Consider the following 23,656-nt stretch of genomic DNA (forward strand, 5'->3'; position numbering starts at 1 on the left):
ACTGCAGTCCTGGTGTGTGCAATCGGCAGGCGCCTTCCTCTGAAATATGTCTCAGGACTAAAGTGCAGACTTTACACAAATGATCAAATAGGGGGTTTATACTGGAGTGAAATGAAACCTGTTTAAGTGAGCACCACATCCCTTTTGGCCGCTATGTGGAATAATCTGCCAATCTTCTGATTGATAGTAAATACATTATCATCCCTCCTGCTCTTTGGTAATTCCAGGATTAAGGGAATTAACAGACTTCTAATGCTGAAATTGGCCTACCCCGTATTAAGCAGCCCTGCTCTGCGGGGCTGCTCCATCACCTCTCATTTATACCTATCATATAAATCCGTCAGATAAGGACATCGCATAAAAATCAAACTCTCTTAAGGTTAAGCCTTAATCATACAATTCCCTCAAGTGCCCAGAGTCGATCTCGCCCGCTGGCGCTGATTATGCGCCTTGTATTCTATTGCAAGTCGACTAATAGGAAAACATATGGTGTCAATTTGGACGCTCCCCACCATATACACCCAGGAGTTATTAGCACAAAAGCCACCGAGGCCGTCGCGACCTTTAGACAACCCAAAGGGCCGGGTCCAATGATATCTCCTCGGCAATTCGCACCAGACATCACACGCCAAGCCAGGGGAGCATCCCATTAACATCAGTCGGCAGCAAAGCGGGAGCACTGGGTATTGTACACAGCTTTTGATAAGGCCCCATCATCTCTCTAATGGACATTTGGCAGGCAAAAGGAAAAAGAGGAAAAACGGCGCCTTGGCCTATAAAACAAAACTCCATTGCTATAAATGTGTAATTTTTGTTGTCCATCACTCTATACAATTGAATTCACACATTTTGGATTAATGCGCACAGATTACAGCACAGACACGTCATCAAGGTATATGGAGAATAATATAATAAAATTATTCCACACACCTTCATCACAGATGTCATACACCTCTTGTCCAGCAGCAAGAGAGAAAATGTTTCATGTTTATCCTTTTTGGTTTCAGCACACACCAGGAATAAGACAAATATTCAACTCATTGGCCACTTGAAACACAGAGGCCTGTAAGCAACCTCATCTACCATGTTTTTGACTGGCACCCACGACAATATGCTTGTTAAAATCTGTCTTCGGCTGTGAGTTCAGCTTGAGGCCTGCGGTTATATTATGAGCATTTTCTTTCTAGTTCGTGCGTCTGTCCGTGAAGAATATGGACTAATCTACATAAGACATTATTGCTATTCCTCATGTTTCATGCAGGGCTCTTCTCTACGCAGCTAATCTTGTATGCAGCCTGGCAGCCAGCTCTAACGCTAATGCAGACGGCTGTGCAATTATTTAATACCAACTCAAGCAGAAACAAAAATCTCCCTCTCAACCCAACCCCCTCTATTCTTCCTCTCTCTCTCTCTCTCTCTCTCTCTCTTTCTCTCTCTCTCTCTCTCTCTGGAGCAGGACGACGTGTGATTAACTTGTTCAATAATAACCTGCCTACCTATCATTGCAATAAATAAATAATGAATAAATAAATAAAAGAAACGACCATCAAATAACTGAAAATATTTCTCCCCTGCACCACAGTCATGCAAATGTATGCCTGCATATATATATATATTTCCTTTAAAGTGTTCTTTAAAGTTACTGCGCTGTAACAACCAGTACATAGTGTCAGTGGGTGTTGCTTCCATACAACCACATTAGAACTTGCGGTTTTAATCATTAAGTTTCAAAGTAAAAACAAAAAGTAACTTACTGTTCTGCATCATTGAGGCTACGCCAGACTCCCACGTGGCTTGGTTGTGGTATTCTGAGCGTCACAAGGAAATAACAAAGCTGGTTAGAATCAAATCATAAACCTTCTGTACAGATCCTTTCTCTTTTTGTCTGTCAAATTATTTGCAACATTCCTTTAAACATAAACAGTTTGTCATCTCGTTCGATTTGAATTTCATTGAGGAAAATGTTTGTGGATCTGGCGCTTAAACATTATAGATGCATCATGAATTTGAACATCCTCAGTGTATGTAAGGATTTTAATTAAACTTGCCTGGAAACAGAGTTGACTGTCCACTCTATAACAAATTAGTCAATCATCTGCCGTTTTCACTACTTAATGTCTCCCTATAGGACAAAGCAAAACAACATTAGCACAGCCACAGCTACACCGATGTAGGTACTGCATCTTCATTTGTGCCCCACGTTTACAGTTGACCTAAATGTTGCTGCCATGCAAAGAAACCCAAACTGAGGCGGGACGACACTGTTTAAACATCTGTGGTCAAAATAAATTCCAGCTAACAGCCGTGATACTACAGCTGTGGTGGACCTGGTGCTTTCTCTTTTTAAGTTCAGATAAAGAAACCAACGTTCTCCGTCTCAGCGAGAGGCTTCTCTGTCTTTTAAACCTGATATCCCTCCTCTTGTGGAATCTATGGTGGAAAGTGTACAGTGACACACGCTGTCTACCTCGCCTCACTGCTCTGCAAAAGTCCTGACCAGGAGGGGGTACAAAGCTGCTGTACAAAGCCTGCTGGACAATGCACCCCCCAACCCCCCCCCCCCCCACACAACCCAAACTCAGCCTCCGCGACTAGAAACACACAGCTTCCCCACTAAACACACCAACAAGTTCAGATTATTACAAAGAGCCGGAGGCATGCAACCACCCCCTCCGGGACCATTCGCACACACGCGCATGCACGCACGCACGCACGGCCGTGACCCCGGTGCCGCGCTACTGCGTGACTGTGGGTTTTGTCTGCTTTGGGTTTCTTTTTTCTACCATTTTAAAAACGTAATTTCTTGTTATAAATATTTGGTGGTTAGTTTGTGCTACTGGTGCGGGTTGTAAAGCGGGTTTAAAGACACAACAGCGCAGCAGGGCGCTCAATTGGAAAAGACAAATGCATTAAAGCAGCTATTGAATGGGGGGACAGATAAAAAGGGGGCCAGGGAGGGAGAAGTCTGAAGTTTTCATTTTCTTCCTCCATGGAAAGTTGTGTTGTGTGCAGAGCAAAATGGCCTAATACCGACGTCTAACAGGCGGTGTTTAGTCCAAGCCTAGTTGGTGAGTTGCACAGAGGGCCGCCATTGCATTTAAATTGTAGCTTTCTTTCGTGTGCTCACAAATAAGCTGCTCGGCCATTAATCAAATTCAGATTCCATCACACTGGGCCACATAGCCCGAGGCAGCGTGTTTAGCACCACAGAAAATGACTGAAACATCCATTAAATAATTAAGATGTCGTTAATGGCTTAACGTCTGGATGCTAAAGTTATTGTGGAAATTTGTAGAAATAAAAAAACAGCCTATTAAAGACTCAAAATGCGCTGCGGTCAGTAGCTTTTAGCCGCGTAAGGTCCAAGTGGTTAATCATTTATTTAAGGTTGAAAGCTCAAACGTTGTTGTTCCTGAGGTTAACTACGATCTAATCTGCATTTCTTTTCCTTTAGTAATCCGTAACAACAATGTCTTAATTCAACACACTTATCGTGGTCGCTGGATCCTGCGCTCACAACATTCATATGCAGAAACAGTGCATGTAGGCCCGGGCCACAGTGGCCCCGGTGCAAGTAGGAGGCTGACGGGAGAATTTTCTTTAATGCTGTATATGACGGAATACATGTAGTGAATTGGTTATTAGCATGCAGGAAGTCAACAGGTTAAATCTAATCTCAAGTGATTAACACTTAGATGTGAAGCTAAAGGCCTGCTGGAGGTTTGGCTGAATTTACATTCAAAATTGCAAAAATAAAATTGCACAATATCAGTAATTTCTTTCATCTACTTTACTAATTTGTCTAGCTTTTGTGACTAATTCGTTTGAAAACTGCATCAACGTGTGTGTGTGTGTGTGTGTGTTTTGTGTTTTGTTAAATCACAAATTATTTTACACCATTATTTACTGAGGCGGAGAGGTCTGATCAGACTATTTTTAAACTATTACATACCCAAACTGGTTAACTGTAAAAGTAGTTTAACCAGCTGTCATTAGGGGCAGACTGAAACGGCCTGGAAAAAAATAAGGGACTGTTGTATATTGTCTGACCCACAAACAAACACGCTAAGAACAGGCCTCCTCCTCTTTTTTTTTTTTTTTTTTTTTTTTTTTTTTTGGAGAAGGCGCTTGGTCTTGGGTGACTCGGCTGCATGAATCAATCTGACACCTTTCCTCAACGGGTCATTGCGCCCCATTCTCCACGATGATCACTGTCCTGGCCCAACGTGACTTTTTACTCTCTGCTGTCATAAATAAGCGGTAGGCTATCCCTGGGCCTAAACACACCAACAGAACTGAGCGGATGAAACACATGTTCGCGCTTTTTAGAAAGTCAAGTAAGAAGTCTGCACAGTCCAAACGCTAAAAACCACACAACCTCACCACTGAGCCTCTAACCTACAGCCGAGAATCACATCACCAACAACAACAATAACAATAATTATAATAATAATAATAATAATAATAATAAATGACATGTTCCAAATAACTGTTCCATAATTTAGCAACACAGACAAAGTAATAGTCAGAATCTCACCTTTTTGGGGCATCCTGCGTTGTTGTCAGAGTCCTTGGCAAACTACAGGCTACAGCCTAGTTTTCCACGCCACAAATAGAGGGGAAAAAACCAGCCGACCAAGATCAGTCTCTCTTCTCGGGGAGTTTAGAAGAGGAAAAATTAGTTTCCAGTGGTCTTCGGCGGAGACGGAGGGGGTATCCCTGCGAAGGAGACAGAGATTGACAGTGAACTCAGATGTCAGGGCGCAGGGAGTTTGGCGAGGATGTGCGCTGGCGTGTGAGAGAGCGAATGAGAGCGTCGGAAAGAGAGAGAGTGGGAAAGAGAACGATAGAGAGCGAGGGGAGGGAGAGTGGTGGTGGTGGTGGTGGTGGTTAAAGGAGGTGGGGGTAAGAGAATGAACACACCTATGCTGATTGGTGATGGAACAAGTGTATTAATGTATGTGTTACTGGTCTGCTGTGTGCGCCTCGCCTCCCTCTGCCGCTCTTCACTGGCCCATTAGCGCGACCCGACCTCTGTCATCATCCCCCATATAAACACTTCCCCCTGCACCACAGCCAAAGCGGGAAACGGGGCCGAGCCACGGCGAGAGAGAAAGAGAGGGAGAGAGAGAGAGAGAGTGAGTGTGTGTGTGTGTGTGTGTGTGTGTGTGTGTGTGTCTCGTCTTCCCAACCCACTAATCAGCCCACGCATGCAAATTCCGTGCGCTCACTTGGTGAATATTGCCCTATTGCAGAGCAACTGCCTCGGAACTGCCTATTGGACGGAAAGCTCTATTCTTCCAGGCTGAATTGGGTTTGCGCAGAGAATCTCAGGCATGTTCAGCTCCAACCTGAGGCTAGCTAGTGCTGCAAGGGGGACGGAAACTAGCAGTGCAGCGGCGCGCACATGAATGTCGGAGCTCGTAACACCAAATTAAAATCACAAAGAGCTGCAGCGGCGTTTATGAAAGAGCTGAGGTTTTACACATGCGATTAGTGTTAGAGACGCATATAATTATGCCGTTGAAAAGTTTGGAGACATGTATTGCAAAATATCACTTGTGGGTTGTTTTTTTTCTTTATGTGATTCTACATCAAATGTGGACCTGCAGGCGGAGATCATCACTGACAGATAACACATTTCACTTTGTCAGATTACTTGCACCAGTTTAAAGCTTAAAGACTTCAATCATCTTAAGATGAATTAAGTTTGTCCTAGTCCAAACTCAATGAAAAACACAGAAATCTGAAGTCCCCCAAAACAACAATGAGAATAGACTTCTGCTGCTTCATGAGTGGTGAAATGTAGGTAAGCAGATTTGCTTTGAAAAACTTTTTCATTTGAACATGTCTCCCACCCCCCATTAAAGCCAATCAGAAATGTCCACCACGTGCTTTTGTTGATTCTTTTGGGTATCACCTTCCCCTGAATAGCCTTACCCTTCCTGTCAACAAGAACACCGTGCGTAAAGAGCGCAGCCTTTAGGCAAGCTCGGGTGCTTTTTATGGACACATTTGCGAGGCACGGCGACGTCACTCCTGCGACCTGACAGCAAATAGCACGCGTAAATAAAGTAAAGCAAATGACTGTGTAGCCATGGCCACACAAAACTGCGCTGGTTGAATGACTGGCTATTAACGCACACCTCAACGCACCCAAAAGCAACCCCTCTGCGCCCGTGTTTGAGCATACACCCGGAGCTTTGGGCAGCACCAGCCTCAGCACTGAGGAGCCCCGCCGCTTACTCCAAAAGGAGGAAAACCGAAGGGAATAGAATGAGGGTTGTATGGATGTGGAAGCCAAACTAAAGCAGAAAAGGGGGTGCATGAAAGGGCAAAGAGGGAGAGAGGAGAGAGACAGCCATAAGCAGGGGGAGGGGAACAAAATGACTTTTTATTTTTATTTTTTAGGGATGGGAGGTCGTGAAGTGAAGTCATGAAGACCTACACTTGACTTTATTTGACATGTGAAAAAGTAGGAGAAGTCAGAGCTCATCAATAAAACACTTCGAAGGTGAAAGAGGGCTCCCTAACAACCATCGCATTCCTGACTATGGGTTCAATGAGTAGACAAACGACGCTGCCAGAGAGAGAGAGAGAGGGTGAGAGGCAGAGACGGAGAGGGAGGGAGGAAGGAAGGGGGGAAGAGAGTGAGACGGGGGAGAGAGAGGGGGACTGCTCGGCTTGAATGGGGCCCTCAGTGGGCTGGCGAGATAATGAGCTGAGAGGACCGGCTCAAACTGTCATCGAGGGTCCCGCGGTGAGGAACAACACTTTGGCCAATACTCCTTCATCAAACAACCCGTAAACTAAACGAGCACATTCATCTGTTTCTCCTTCCTGCATTGTTTCTACTCACTTAGACTGGTGGCTCAGCTTATAGTCCTGCCTTGAATGGACGCAGCTTATATCAGCTAGGGAGGGGGGGGGGTCCCAAACATTTTCACGTCAAGGACCCCCCTATTAGACATGCATTAGTCCACAAACAGGCCCTCTCCCAGTAACCCCACCGGATAGGAGTCTGTGGTGCGAGGGACCCCGTGTTGGTTATGATTTACTGTTACAAAAAAGAGTGGACGCGCTGAAGGTGGTTTCGGTCACTATGATGCAAAATGAACGCTTTATTTCACAGTTTTCTAGTCCTTAGCTGAGTGGAATTATTTGAGACAATGTGTCTGGTCTGAATTAAAGTTAGACGCAGTGTGTCACACATGAAAGTACAACAGGGAGTTCACTGCAGGACCAAGTCTGAACTTCTGCAGTGTTTACTCAACTGTGCGCCCTGGTGTTGTTCAACCACAGTGAGTGTGTGTGGGACAGTGGTATAAACGATATGGCAGCTACGGGACTGTTGTAGCATCAGTTCACAGCCATTCACTGGTTCTTAGTCATCACAAGGAGAATGTTTTGTTCTAATTTTAAAAAATTAACACGTAATCTGAGCTCAAGTTTCCAACAAGATATTGCAAATATATTTAACCACATATTAGGCTCTATATGATCTCTCTACAGTAACCTCACGTCCTATACTTAAAATAGTTCTTTCCTCTATCTGTAACCTACCTTTGTAGTGCAAATGTTATTGCCATTCACTTGTCACAGAGTGCAGCTGTCAAAATGTTCCACCACTAACCTGCCTAGGCTGAAAGATAGATTCCCCGATGAGTGTGTCAAGTAGTTTTCTTTGGAAACAATACCCCCAGTAGGTTATTGATTTCTTTGGTTAAGCTGTAAATCCGCTCCAAGGGCTAATTCGTTGTCTCCACTCTCGAGGGATTTCTGTGTCTTCCACAATCTTCACCTGTGTGCCAAGTGGACACACAGTTATTACCAAGAAGCCTGATGGAGTAATATATGTCCTATATGTTTTTGTTTAGTTTCGTAAGTCTGGATTGCAGTAAAAGTCTGTTTGAAAAACAAGTCGGGATAGGCCGAGGTTGGAAAAGCAATTAGCCCAATTTGGATTAGCAGCAAATAATGTCACAGGCCTTGAAAAGAAAGCCTAATCGTTACTTTCCCCGGAGGCAGTGTGGTGTTTGTACTCCTCTGGAAACTTAAATGCATACATTTAAAAAAAAAAAGAGGAAAGGAAAAGCATACGGGAGGGAGCTGCAGTGCAAAGGCAGTGACAGTGGCATTGTTTTTGGACAGTGAAGGGGATGTAGTGGAGGGTAAACCCACCCAATTTACAGCCTTTATTTGGGATTACACTTTACAGGCTGACAGCAATCTTTATAAGCCGAATTCACTGAGTGAAAAACGGATGGAAACTGACCTTAGTTTAGTTTTTCCTAAAAACTTGATCTTCTGAATTTGATTTTCTTTAATTATTTTATCGAGTTGTTTGTATTTGTGATGACACCCTTTACTTTGTGCAAATAAATTGTAAATAAATAAAATAAAAAAGGAAAGGTGAGACAGTTGTTCCTTCAGGAAAGAAAACCGCCAAATCCTGGTTTTGTTTCAGGACATAAAAGCCTTATAACATTATAAACCTGCTGCTCATTAAAACTCATCATTTACAGGCCTCACATTTTAATACACCTGCTTTATGCACGGTTGAGCAAATAAACAAATCCAATATTACAACAATCTGACTTTTTTATTATTATTATTACTATCATTATTATTAGCAGCTGCTAATCTTAACACTGTGATGATGTTGTTGGTTGTACGATAATAGATGACGGTTGAAAAGGCTTTTTAAAATGTAGTTAGATTATTCAAATCTAATAAAATTAAATGTCAGTTGTTGTTATTATTAACCAGTGTTGTTCATTTTCTAATCACAGTAATCACTACAGATGTAGCTACATTCTTGTCCAGGTGCCCTGTCATTCATCAAACACCCTCGAATTGTCAGATTTATTAACTCTAAAGATATTTATGACACATCGCTTGCGCTATTTGCGTAAATTACAATACAATATGCAATTGTGTTTATATTAACAATCACATGCTTGTTCAAGTTTTGCACAGGTATTTCATTAATCTACTGACCCGGAGGCGCGCTGCACATGGAGCGCGGTCCGGAACAGAGGTTGTATTAATATCGACTCATTTCTCACCACATTAAGTGAATATAAAGCGTTAAGGAGGTGGAGATATTTGCAGACGCTGCACGGTCTGAAGGCCCAACAGGCACAAAACCTCTACTGCTTTAGATAGAGGTCGTTTTCTAATCATGTTCCATCAAACTAAAGGTTTACGTGCTCATAACCGAGCTGTACTTTAAACTGAATTATGATGCACCCCGCCTCCACTTGGGCAGGATGTGTTGAAGGTATAACACGTTCATGTAAATGTACTTTTTATGTAACTAGTTCAACTTTCATTTCACGATCTCTGACGTTTTGCAGGGAGACAAGGAAGAGTTAGGTGTACAGTCCCCACAAGCCCTCTCCAGGCAAAAGGCTCAAGGCTGGGATAAACACCGAGGCTAATGGAGTCACAGCTCTGCTCGGCACGCGTGACAGAGCGAAACATTGGGCCTAAACGCACAGGAGGTTGAACCTGAGACACACAAAGTCTGTTTGGAAATCAAACTGGATCTTTGGCTTTATGATTTTTTTCCTCCCCAAAATGCACATGGACGCTCGGTAGAGTTGGGACTAAAATACAAACAATAGGGCAATAAAAATCCAAGTATACGTACTAGACCAGGGCCCTTTTATAAACCACAATCAACCAGAAAACCCCCATGGCGCACGCTTAGTACCTGCCTATACTTTGTGACAATCATTTATGCAAATTGTTATTGAAACGTACAAGATAGTTGTAATTTACAACACGACCAATGACTTTATAACTTCACATGTAAGCCAAAAATATTAGTCTCTTCCTAATCACACGTGGACTACGGCGTAATGATGAAGCGCTGTCTGGTTTCAAACTGCAGCAACTGAACACAGTCCGCTGATGGACCGCGTCATTTCCACTGCGCTGATGAATCGAGTGGAGCTGAACAGATGTCAAACACATTGAATTTACTGTACAGGTCGAAGCCCTTAATTTCCCCGGCCTAAATCTCACAATTATAGACGCTTTTTAAGGAGTGACTTACACTTAATTCCTCTGCGAAGATCGCTAATTACATGCTGTGAGCGTGCGTGTGATAAATGACAACACAAAGTCAACTCGTTGTGTTCGATTATGTGTGGGTGCACACTCCCTACGTACAATAACCAACGTGAAAGCACTTAACCAATAATTTTGCCTTTGCTAATAGGCTTTCAATCAAACTGCACGGGACTCACGTGTCTGCTCTAAATGTTCTCTACACCTGTCAAAGCTTAAGGAGATCTGTGTAGAAGCACGCACTTTGCAGTTTTTAAATATTCCCAGAAGGAGCACTTCCAGGGCATTACATATTGAGAAGAAACTGCTACAAAACAGAGTCCATCTAAACTCACCGGATGAAAAGCAGCAGACGTGTCTGACCGGTATCCTGTGCTCTTCCCACCCCGGATCTCTCCTCCGTGACACAGCGACAGAAACTTATAGGTCCCGAGTAAAGTCTGTCTACTTTAGATCCGTCCTGGAGTTAAAATGTCAATGAGAGTGGGGGAAAAAATCTGCGGTTCTTACCAGCAACTTTCCCTTCAGCATCAGCCTCAAGTTGGCAGTGATTGGCTGGAGCGACGGGTCGACGTCATACTTTGGACAGGACGCAGAGTAGAGAATGGGGAAGTGCGCAAGGTACATGTGGAACACACCGGCCTGTACGCTGTCTGCGGTGTGCAGGGACTGACAGCTAACAGCTCACTCTGCATGGCCCTCGTCCTGTTTATTCTTTATTCTTTCCCATTTGACTTTATTCTACACCACTCGTTCCTCAAATTTCTACGGACGCAGAGCAAACGATTGTTCCCTCTTGGGGACTTTAGAGAAATATCAGAGACGAATATACCCAAGAGAACCTCAGAGCCTCAGGGACTCAAACACGTGGTCAAGAGCGCTTCGGAAAAAAGGTGTTGTGAGAGGACTAAACAAAACATGCAGCCTGTGTATAAAGAAGTCACACGCAGAGAGGTTCTCTGAGCTTATCCTGAACCTGAAATAAATCTTCACAAAATCCACTTTCCTTCCATAGACCTGGTGGCCTTGACTGTTGTTACCCGGTAGAGTTTAAGTTGCAAAGTTTTACATGTGAGCTTATTCAAGACCTTATAACTTTACATTAATAAAAAAACACCCCGATAGATTGTGAAAGCTGCATTTGCCCCTTCATATATGCTGCTATTGGCAGCTACTGAGGACACAGGGCTAAGAAGGTATTAAGACCTGACAAGTTATGTTTTTAATCCTGAGCATGCTCATTGTGCAACAGGTGTGCGCAGAACAGGTGCGAACAAGTCTCACTCAAATATGCCAGTCTCTCTCTAATCGTTTTTCGTGATGTAGGTTGTCTGTAGAACCAGGTCTCTTTCCTAAGCTCTGGTATTAAAGCACTTTATCGCAAAGCTCTGTTTCAGGATTTTTAAAATGTTATAAACATGAACTCTGTTTGTAGACATTTCACTCTTTTAGCCTGTGCTAAAAGGTTTTTATTTCTACAGCTCTATAAAGTTGTCTCCATAACTCGTAGTGGGGCTTTGGCTTCCCTTTTACTAAGGCAGGCTAAAAGCCTCAAACCATGTTTCACAACCTTTGATGTTTGTGTCAATTTGAACAAGACAGTGAGTAAATGGGCAACGCGCCGCCGCTTGTCTCCCAGGAAGAGACCGGGGTAGCGCAGGTACGGGCCAGTCAGAGCTGGGTGTGTTTGGGCCATTATTTGGAGGAACAGCCATTAAGAGGCCTTGATACTGTGCAACGCAGCAGGGTGCTCGACATCCGCGCTGGAAACCGCACGGCTTGGTCCCTGCTTATCAGGCTGTCAATAAAACGAGATGGGATACAGCGGTCGAGCCAGGTGCTGCCTTTCCCTGCCCACACAGCCCTGCTCTCCAAAAACAGATCAGGCGTAAACGCAAATCTGTCCAGCCGGTTTTCCCTCTGCCGTCACCACGCTGCTGCACAACGCCACCTCTCTCTCGCTCGCTTACTCACGTGCGCGCGTACACTAAGCCACACTGACAGTTGTTCCTGATTTTTCTATGGAAGTATTGAAGCTATGATGCAACTCAAAAACAAATAATGAATATTTGACCTTTTTTGCATGCAATCCCAGTGTTAACTGCTAATGTTTACTCAGTAATGACATAGATTTTAATAAAAGTTACTGGTGTAACATGATGCTTGGTTAGGCTGCACGTTGTGAAAGTAAACGGGCCTGCATTTATAACATAAACTTCAAAATGTCTTAAAACTATGGCAGCATTGCGCGAGCTTTCCAGGAAAATGTCAATCTCTTGCTCACCCCGACTGATCAAATTTAAAACAAATTGTGTAATGATCGACCTCCCCCCTCTAGCCATGCAGAACATCATGCAGCAATAGCCTACGCCTTATTGTTTACTGCCGCTGCAGCAGACAGGGAAAAATGTCCAGGGGACCGAGCACGTTACCAGAAAGCAGTGGGTGCACGCAGAGTTGATGCTGCGTTCCAAGGGGACATTTCAGCCATCTAAATTAGGATTCATTGCAGTAAAGACGAGGAGGTAAGTTCTATCTGAACTTTAAGTTTAAACTGGCTGTGAAATAGGCCCGACATTTGATTGAAACGTCTTGAGTGCACAAAGTTATGTGCCTAGAATTGCACATTGATTTCTTTGTATAAAAAACTTGACTGATCTACATTAATTAAAAAATATATCCAAAAAGGCCAAAGTCAGTCAAACTGGATGGAGAGGTAAAACTGTCAGGCCTGTTCCCGCTGACTCTGCCACTCAAACAGCGGGCATAGTTTACAGAGATGTTTAGAGGGGTTGTCTGATATTTGCAGTTTAACATACAGTGTCTAGAGATAATAGTCTAATTACCCGTACACACACTACACACATGCACAGACACACGCTCCTCTGTCTCTCCCCCCTGTGTGAAATGTTTTGATAAGCCCTACACGCTCTTTGTGCAGTTTGATTTGTTTTCTCTCCACGCTACCCGGTCCTGGATCGAGACATTAGCCGAATTCCCCCGGGGTGATTGGATGCAATTTGTCCGGAGCAGACAGGCACGTCCTGGATGTTAGGAATTCACTTTGGCTCAAGGTGACAACTCCGACTTCGATCTACAATTGCATCTGAAAGTGCAGCGACTGGAAACATCCCATGCCAATAAGTGTTCTTCTCCACCTTTTTTGGCAAAATAACAAGCCTATCCATTTGCACACAGATATTCATAACATTTCCATTTGCGGCACCTTTAGTGTGCTGGTGAGGCCCGTGTGCGTCGCTAAATGTGGGCTGTAACAGCGGTGGTGCACATGGTCAGTCCGCCGAGTCAGACTGGAGAGAGAAAGTCCAAACGAGGGGATATTATGCCCCAAATCTATGACCCTTTAAATTAGATTAAAGATTGACAGTGGGCTGGAAGTTTTTTGAACGCAAGACTGACACCTGCCACGCAGGCTCGCCCGTGACTGATTCTGATGCTTCATGTTGGCAACAATAATGCTGCTGTTTTGCGCAGGGCTGAGTAGGCGCATTTATCACTCACTTGCCAGGAGTGGCTGGAGTCAGTGTCCGTGTCGCGCTGTGAGCTGACAGGGGAAAATGGGAGCTAACGAGCTTGTCAGATGTCCTGACAAGACAAATGAGAGCTCGTCACTCCTTGCGCTTTAACAACGTTTAATGGAAACGTATTGCACCGTTCAAAATAAAGTGTTACACATACTGGGGTCTGGCTGCAACGCAATCAATTACGCACAGTGAGGTAAATTACGCGTCAGCTAAAGGGTGCTGGCTGGATTCAGCACATCCAAAGAGGGTTTTATCTATATAACGACATGTGATTTGTAGTTTACAGACCAACTCGTCCTTGGTCATTGTCCTGATACGTTCAATGGACAAAATTAAAGCAGGGCTGACTTCAGCTGACTCCACCGTGTCCAGTCCAGTCCAGTCATACTTTGTGTTCAGGCTGTGATACGGGTGATTTTTGTGAATAACACTGAGGGCTGAGGTTGAGCATTCTTCTGTGTAATTCCTGGTGTGCGATATAGCCAACACACTGCGTGGTAGTTATGGTCATGGAACATGATCTCCAGGGCTGATGCAGGGTTCTAACACAAGTGTGCTGCGCTTCACAGGCTTTGCAAAAAGCAGCAGTGTTGTTTCCGCAGTCTCGTTCACACTCTTGACTCAATATGATGAATATTATGAATACAATTATAGGTATGCTATCTCCAAAAGGTGAGAGGTGTGAGTTTATTCAGAATCCTCGGCACAATGACAACGATGCGTTACTTTGCCTGGGGGTTTAACAACCATGATTCCACAAGCATGGTGAGTGACAGGTAACACGATGGCATTTGTAAAGATCCTGTTAGGTCTTGCTCCTTTCTCTCCTAGTGGAGAGGGCGAGATGTGCGCGTAAAATAGACATAAGTCTATTAATGCCATCGCCTGGCCTCTGGCACTTTCCTGTGCAGGGTCAGAGAGGCCGAAGCGAATGCTGCAGAGGAGCAGCAAGAAAGGACCCAAGGAAGAGAGGTAATTACACTGTCGGTATCGCTGTACATGTGGCCACCAAGTTACACAGATAGGTAGGTAGGTAGGTAGGTGGGTGGGTGATCAGATAGACAGATAGATGACTAGTCTGTGTGCAAAACTACAATAAATGTTAAAACGTCCGAAAAATGCGCGTGTGCTGCCAGTAAGGCGCACAGGCATCAGATAGACAGATAGATGACTAGTCTGTGTGCAAAACTACAATAAATGTTAAAACGTCCGAAAAATGCGCGTGTGCTGCCAGTAAGGCGCACAGGCAGGGTGGGACCTTCTACAAACAAGTCTATAGCTCCAAGCCAGAGCTGAGAAAGAACATAAAACACTAAATGTGACAAATTCAAGGAAGATCCGTGTGATATGTATAAATGGATGCAGCGGCACGACGCTGTACGTGAACTCACACAGATAACTGGGCTATGTAAAACAACACACACTAAATCAGGCAATAACAACGACAAACCGTCTGGAAAATGGGCGCACAGAGCAGCAAGGAATTACTTCTTCCTCCCTCTCTGCTTCTCTGTGTCTAGATGACAAATCCTATCCTGGAGTAAATATTTTGAGGATAATTGAACTGATTGTTATTTGCAAGTTTCCCTGTCTTGAATATAAAAGCGGCGGCGTGCCTGTGTGCACTCATAATGACTTTCAGACCATTGGCAAGACAGATTCATAATGTGGCATCTTAAATCGCTAATATGCCATTCTGCAGAATATGTCGGGATGCATTATTGATTGGGCTTTTTTCCTTGTTTCCGCAAAAGCAAATATTCTTATAACACATTGAAATATGAGTTAGATGGGGATGCCGAGGCTCTCAAAGGCCATGAAAAAGCTTGTCGTTAAAATGTGACATGAGCTGACCTCTTCACTGCTTTTAAGAAAGCTCGCTAGAGCTCAATAAAAGCTCACTAAAGCCTGCCAAATTCTGCAGGGAAGAGTTAGAAAAAAAAACCGTACGAAATATAAAGCAGACAAAGGCGAGAAAGGAAAGCAGTGAAAGTTGTGTTTGACAACATGTTTGCCACGTATTCTGGAGGCACTTTGTTGCACCCTGAACATATAGATTATTGAGGACTTCTCTGAGAAAAACGAAGATGATTCTCGGGTCAGTGCTTTACTATTGATCTTATTCACTCCATCTCTTACAGGCCGGTTATTCAGCAGCACCCCGCTGTGGCTGCACACTACATTTCAGCCTATACAGTGTTAAGCCTACATTCTGGCTACAGAAAGCCTCTGTATAGACCACGAAACGTTTCTAAATCTAATCACAAACGAACCGTAATTAGACAAGTAATTATCAGCGTAATTAAGAGCCTCTTTCTGCTCGCTGTGCTTTGATATGGACGAGCAGCGAGCTCCGCTTTATGGCACAGGCAGCAGCAGCGGCAGCGGATAAAGTCTTTATTATTATTGCTGGAAACCCATCTGGTAATAGTCTTGCCCGAGACCTCCTCCCCCCTAATCAAGGTTTTAATTAAAGACGGTTGAGGGCCATGGAGAACATGAAGGCCAGTAATTAAGACTAACATTGGACCCTAACAGATGCAACCCTCCTTCTGTGTTGGTGCAAAAAAAGGATGCTCACAAATCAAGATGAGATGCGCAGTCTTTTAGGTGTAGATGTAATATTCAATAAATAATGATGGTTGAACTGTAACTGGTGACTGCTGATCGTCATCATGCATCACAACATGAAATATGAGTATGCAGGTCTTACTTAACTTGTACTGGGTTGAAATATACATTTTTATTTCTGACTCTAACGAGGCTGTTACAGCATTTCCACTATCCAATACAGCATTTAACTAGTCATTTGAGAGCAGAGAGACATTCTCATTTGCTATGGGGATTCGCGGCGGTTTGGCTGTTTGTATTCATATTTCGTTGACATGTATTGATTTGAGGACAGCTGTAGGGCTTTGTCGCAGTAGAGTGCCCCCGGTCACCCTGCATTAGTGTGATGTCTGCGCACTAGCCCGAGATCTGAGGGACGGGGGCTCGACATTATCATCATCTATAAACACACACGAATGCTGCTGAAGGTGCGCGTAAAAGTTGGCACCAATTGTTGTTTATTATTCCTGCACGTTTAGATACTATATTAGACTTAGAAACAAACTTAGATGTAAATTAGACATTAGGAAACTCTCTCTATGATAATGATTAATGCCCTGTTGACAAGATAAACTGATTTCACATGAACGGTTCAAACTAAAATAGAGGTTCAGGAAGAATCGAATAATGTGGTGAATAATCCTGGCCGCATGGCTTCGTTCAAGCAGTGGATTTAAACCTCCAAAAATGAGGCTTCTTGGATTATTTTGCCTAGATCTTGTGTTTAACAGTACTCCTGGAATATCACCACTGAAGCCTCCTACCTATAATAACCAATCACGCTAGACAAAAATACGTTAGAACTGTGGCACGTATGGTTATGAATATTCATCACATTTACTTCAGTCACCTCTCGACTCCCTTCTACGCTACACACGCACGCGCTTTCACACACTAAGAGACTTCCTCCGTAAGATGCGTTGTGAAAGTTAAGATTTGCCCCGGTTCAGATGGGCAAGCAGATGGGCAGACGTTTAGCCAAAAAACCCCTGCAAAGTTCCCTGCCTGCACAGCCACCACTGGAGAGGGCCTACAAGGAGGCCGCACTTTGGCTTCTCGACCTTGCCACACCTCCTTACGCAAATGGAAGACCTGAAAGCGAGTAAAGAATCACACCTGGGAGAAGCAGCAATATAAACGACAGTAGGAGGGAGAATGTTGTCATGTGGGCCCAAAGAAAAGCGCTCCAACGGGGAGACCCCGCCATCATTACCCTTCTCCTGCAAGCACACCCACTACTGAAGACATAATAGTCCTACACCTAGAGACTAACCAATGCGATATTTTGAATACAGACTTGGTAAACGAATTTATGGTTAAACTGTGTGTTTATAATAGAATATCTACATTTTCTATAGGACTGCTAACTAATTCTATTCATAATTAAGATTTCACTTTAATTAGGCACATGGATGAATTAACAGGCAATTAAGGACGGAATACAAAGTCGCGCAAACCGTCACAATAAATGTATACAAATCAATCAAGTATATCCAATGCGTTAATGCAAACAGGACCCTCTCAGAAAACGACTGAGGAAAGTGGGGCCTGTGTGCTACAGCAGTTCTCAGTCCCAGTACCAGGCACAGTACGCGCCATCATCGCCACTTGTGGAGCTTTTCTGCCCCCTAGCGCCGAAATGGAGAGCCCGAAACTGAGCGCCGGAGTTCTGTCACCTCCGCTGCAGTTCTTACTGTTGTTGTATAACGTGATGTTGAAACAGGCTTCTGGGTTCATTTGCTCAATGCTGAACAACAGTGACCTGGCGCCGAAAATGCTTTGAGTACTGATACTGATTGGATTCTTAAATGAAAATCTGAATATTTGATAACATATATTCTATGGTTGGCACTACATTCTGGTGGGGACACTCAGAGGATATAGCAAAGTTTAATCATATCGTTTAGTAAAACGACTCAAACTGGCCTCACACCTCTGTTTTATTGGTAAATAATTCAGTTTCCTGATTTTAAAATAACCAGGTGTCTATCAAATCAATGATATTTCACACCATAAATCAGGAGACCCCAACTTTACTATCATAACTGAGTTGATTATATCAGTTTCTCTCTGTAATTTACAAATCTTTTAATGCAAACGAAACCTTCTTAATGGTTGCTGACACATATTGATGTTTTCAAAGCCACTGTCATACAGTACATTGTTCACTGATGCCATGTAGTTCCCTGACCTCTCAAATCCCAGAGTGTGTTGGCAGACTATGCACCCATTTACTTATCAAGGTTCTAATTCTGTTACCACTGACACAGCATGTGGACTTAAATAATGGTGATATTGATTTAGTGACTGACCTGCTGAAGTTTGCTATAAATATTGATTCATCTTTTTAGAATATTTTGATAGAAAAAAAACTTGTCAGTAGTTTGTAACTTTCTAAATCTAACATTTTAGCATTATGTTATTGCCCATCAGCTACTCTATGAAATAATAAAGGAGCCTGGTGTAAATAAAGAACACTAGTCTACACACAAAAGTTTGCATTTTGAGGTTGCAATAAGGTTTAGATTTAGATGTTTTTGTAAATGTATAATTACCCCCCACCCCTTTGTGTGTGTGTGTGTTGCGTTTTGCCTTACTCACCAGAGCAGTAACAAACCCACTTTTTCTCTACATCACTGGTAGCATAGAACATTTCTCTAAATCTTTATGCTTCAGATACACAGGAAGGAAGCACACAATTATTCTTAATATCCCACTAATGTTAAAAGAATGAGACTTAATTTTCCATCTGGTTGCATGAAGAGAAATGTCAGATGTATTGGATTGAAACCTCTGCTTCAGTCATTAAGAGAGCACAGTGATGAAGTGGTATTAAGGTTTTACTGCTCATGCATCATTTGGCCTATTGATCAGTTGGACCTGGAGCTCATATGTTGAATATATCTCTTACAAAATGAAACAATTGTTATAGACTTTTGAATGTGTCCTATAATATTCTGTAGACCTCAATATAAATTGTATAATTTGATGTTGATTATTGATATTTTAGCTTGGGTAATAAATAAGCTAACAGTTGTGGCATCTACAGTAGACACACATAAATTCCCCTTCGTGTGCTGCAGTATTTGGTCTTGTAATGGAAATGTGTTTCCCTTAGAGGATCTCCACCTCTCCCTCTTTCTCTCTCTGTCTCCCTCTCTATGCATGGAGGGAGGCTGGCATTTACTTGACAATTTCTGCCTTTAAGTGCAGGCTTTAAGTGCAGTGTTTTTATGTACACCTAAGATAGCTACGGACCAGGACAATTTAACAGGCAATTTAACTGACCGTGTGTTAGTGAAGCTGTCTGAGTCCCACTCTCTGCCAGAACACCACGGCATGATGGATGTAGGCAGTCTGGGCTAGATGAAAAGACACACAAAGACACACACACAATCCTATTGAATACACAGATACATAGACACACCGCCCTGCCATATTTCCCAAATACAAACGCATATGGGCCCAACCACAGCCAACCCCCTTCCATTAAGTCAACATCTTGTGCTGGCGGTTGGAACAGTGCGGGGCTGGAGTCAGGTCGTCCAAATCCGTCAGTAAGAGGAGGCAGAGGCGTTTGTCATCCTCCTCTCTGGGCACCGTCCTCCTGGAAGAGAGAAAGGGGGGACAGAGGGTGGTGGAGCTACATAGCATCTGGCTCTGGTAGCTCCAGCTGCAGGGAGAGAAGGGGACAGGAGCTCCGCTGCAGCCCAGGGGAGACACTCTTTATGCAGCCAAAACTGCTCCACCACCCTATCTGCTGAACAGAGCAGTGAAGCAAGCCAGAGAAAGAGTCTGAGGGTGTTGATGATATCCTAAAGAGTAATAGAAGAAGATGGAGCATGTGATGTTTAGTTTTCAGTGTCCTTTGTCTCAGTGCTCTGAGAAGAGGAGGAGGCTTTAGACTTTGGAGACACACTCTTTAAATCATAGAGTATTAAAATCCCCCTGCCACAGAAAAACAGCACAAAAGCTAGAAATGGCATTTTTGGGGCCTGCGCACACTTGCCAAACATGCCACAGTGCAGAGAAGGTGTAAAGACAGTATAACTGTAATGCCAACTGACTAGAACATTGGACCAGAGCAAAATGTCAACCAAATGATGACCCATAAATCACAGGCCACAGTCACACAGATGAGGCCTAGAGACAGTCTTTAGCTTCTAGCGTCAGCACACACATGATGTTTAGCCAGTGGTACACATTTAGCACCAGACTCCATCGCCTCTGCAGAGGCTTTGTCACAGATCTGTGGATGATTCAGAGCCTGGGGATGGAATTTAGTATTAGCACTTAATGTCCCAGTGTGTCTCAGGGTTTGCTCTCAGGCAATACAGTTATGCTGTTTGAAGGAAGAGGATCAAATTTGTTGTTTTGCATTGTTCCTTATTATGAAGTCTGACCTTTATGGAGGGAAGATCCAGCATCCCCCCTCTCCTCAATCTCAGATGTCCTCTAGGATTAATTATTCCCATTCTCCCATTAGGCCTCTGGAATATGCATCTTAGATCGACAGAAGTCTCCATGCACTGTTCCTCTGATTTCTACCAGGTGTGTTCACTTCCTATTAAAAGTCTTGAAGTATTCTGGGACAGTTTGACACTGTAGAAAGAGGACAGGAAATGAGGGGAGAAAGATGGGGAATGCAACACAGGTCCCTCGTTGGACTCAAACCAGGGATGCTGTGGTTCATGACCACCCCCTTAACCTCTGATATATGAATCCTACACTCTGCAACTCTGTTTAGAATATCACAATATACTGTAGTTAAATCTGTGGCTTTGTTGCCACACAGGCTTCCTGGCCATCAATGATGACTGTGTGGCTTATTTTAAATGTTGCAAGCTACAGTTATTAACTGATGAGTTAGAGAAAAAGATCAAATTAGTATTAAACATGATACAATTCAGCACTTTTGAACATTTCTTATCCCTGTTCTTCAACACAATGGCCTTTAACCATACTGTAAACATATTGTTGTGGTTAGTCAGAGAAGCCAATGAAATTAGCAGCACAGATCACAAGCATCTGTTTGAGGTCACTAATGTGTCAAAGGGACTGCCATGTGCTATTGTTGTGATCGCCTATGAATGCATGTCTTTCTAATGTGATAAATGTCATACTCCCAAAAGAGAGAACACAAATTTACAATTCTTCTCCTAAAACCGGACCATTAATGTCAATCATGAGGATGACTACAGAGAGCCAGAGCATGCCAGCTCACACAACAAGCACCGGTCCCTGCAGTCTCATGATGACGGTCCCCAGACAGTCTACTATAACAGCTCCAGCTAATCTTCTTTTCATGGTCTTCATTACGACCTGTCAGGACATTAACTGACAGTAAATTGCCATGTTTATTAACACAGCACTAAAGCAGCATCCTTAACTGTTCTGTCCCCTCCTGCAAATGTTAACAGTTAATAGTGACCAAGAGGATCAATTAAGATTTGGCATAAAATGATGCTGCATCCAAACAAATCCCCTCTAAAGCACACCCACACACAGAGCCTCATATTCACAATTCCACCTTAATATGCCTCCTCAAACATTATGTCCTCTGTTGATGACCTCCTTTGAAGACCTATTCAGACAGACACTTGCTTGCCGTATATTTGCAGCTCGAGTAACGATGAGAAGGGCCATGCTTCAAGGAGCACTGCAACAACAGAGTCTTGAGTCTGAGACTTGCTGCGGCCTTTGCCATATAACACAGTAATTACTAGATCAAATCTGTTCAAATTGAGGCAACGCTGTTCTGTGATCCCTTCTATACTAATCAGCATGCTGAGGTATGGCCGTGAGACTATAAATTGCTGACTTAATTAAAACCAGGACCTCTCTGTCATCTAATTACAGGGAGAAAAGGTTATTGCTTCAATGCAATTTTCCAAATATGATTCCCTCACAGTTATTAAAGGCTCAGGCGTCGTTTATTGTTTCAGATTTTTCAATATGGAAATGGCCTCGGTGACAGACGTAATGACTCGGGGAAAACGCTTCATCTCGATAGTGGCCTGGCACGGCCATTTGTCTAAGATAAGTGGAGCGGACAGGAACGGGGGAAATGTCATGGGAGGCATCCCATGATTGCTTCCACTTTACAGTTGTCATTAAACAGAGCAAAGGTTTCTTTTCTCCTGTGTGGCAGCAATGAGAAGTTTATTAATCTCTCCAGAATAGTAGGGGCGGTGAGTTATTATAACTATGAAAATTCACAAGGGAGAGGGAAATTGTGGGGTGCAGTTGTGTGATGAGAGACTCTGTATTCCCTGTTACTGTTAAGTCAAATCAGTATCCTACTCTTCCACCAACCCTAAAAACTGACAGAAAGCTTTTGTAGAAAAGATGACAAACTATGAGGAAAGTACTGGGAAATCCCCCAAACACAGTGCAACTCCAAACCACAGAAAGCAAAATATAGGAGCATGTTAACTTTGCAAGTGCAATGTCTGATGAAAAATAAAGGAGCAAATTAAAAGTTAGTTGCTTGAGAAAGTAATCAGGCCTTTTCAGTTTTGCACAGTATTAAAATTTAAATGGATAAACTGCCATTTCAAGCTACACTCAATAATCCATAATGACAAAGTGAAAATATGTTTGTAGAAATGTTAGCAAATTAATTAAAAAAAACAAAAACTGACTCCCAGAGTCCTTTAAATGGTGTTTGTCAAACACCAAACAGCTTTACTCAAAGTGGCTTCTACCAGTCTACCTGATGGATGGACTGCTGCTGAGATGGTCATCCATCCATCAGGTTCTTCCATCTCTGCAGAGAACCTCTGAAGCTCTATAATAGGCCTTTTCCACTGTAGGAACCCATTAACCCATAACAGAACCGGTACCCCCCTGTCATTGGTTCTGCTTTTGTTTCCACTGCCTCAGCCATTTTTGGAGGCGAGCTCCCGGAGCTAAATTTTGGCCCTGCAGCTTCAGGAAGTAGTACCAAATAAGACTAAGAATAAAGTATGTTGTTTTTTCTTCTTTCAAATACTAAATGAAATGTACAGATAACACTGATAAACATTCTGGTATATACAGTACACCAATTGAAAGAAAGATTACGTTTGGTAACTCTTTTCCACAAATCTGTGTACGAGCTCAGTTATTTATAACCAGTTAAGTATTCACATGTTCAGATGAATTTGTTTATGCTTAAACAAACTACATCTTAAACTAAACCAAAGCTTTCATTGCACACAAAAGCAATGATCAGTAAATCCAGGCTGTGTGCGTAGGGCAGGACGAGGCCACAGCGGAACTGCACATCCTGGACACTAATGCTCTGTGTCTCCCACCATAGGGTTTTCTTAATTACATTAACCAAATGCCTTCTACAGTGTGTAATCTCATGGTTAACTGAACACCCCTGTAGCTGCATCCCCCCACACTTTCAATTCCTCAGTGAAATATTGATGTTGAAA

General features: G+C 43.2%; 1 protein-coding gene across 9 annotated transcripts in view; it reads right to left on the bottom strand.

The window, feature by feature from the left end:
* pax6b (paired box 6b) overlaps positions 1–19,563 on the bottom strand; it is a 28,945-nt gene extending 9,382 nt beyond the window's left edge. For 2 of the 9 annotated variants that reach the window (XM_020615684.1, XM_020615680.1), the window contains exons 1-4: positions 10,413–10,535; positions 4,538–4,719; positions 1,755–1,808; positions 931–954 (exon numbers count right to left, since the gene is read on the bottom strand). In XM_020615684.1, the coding sequence (XP_020471340.1) occupies positions 931–954; positions 1,755–1,808; positions 4,538–4,550 (91 nt within the window). In that variant the 5' untranslated portion in view covers positions 4,551–4,719; positions 10,413–10,535. Of the gene's footprint in view, positions 1–930; positions 955–1,754; positions 1,809–2,048; positions 2,511–4,537; positions 4,720–4,923; positions 5,023–10,412; positions 10,536–19,520 lie in introns of those variants that run through there. The other 7 variants (XM_020615687.1, XM_020615683.1, XM_020615685.1 and 4 more) reach the window with 6 other exon arrangements.
* Positions 19,564–23,656: the final 4,093 nt, after the last annotated feature.

The sequence above is a fragment of the Monopterus albus genome, unplaced genomic scaffold (genome assembly GCF_001952655.1).
Source record: "Monopterus albus unplaced genomic scaffold, M_albus_1.0 scaffold168.1, whole genome shotgun sequence".
Lineage (NCBI taxonomy): Eukaryota > Metazoa > Chordata > Actinopteri > Synbranchiformes > Synbranchidae > Monopterus > Monopterus albus.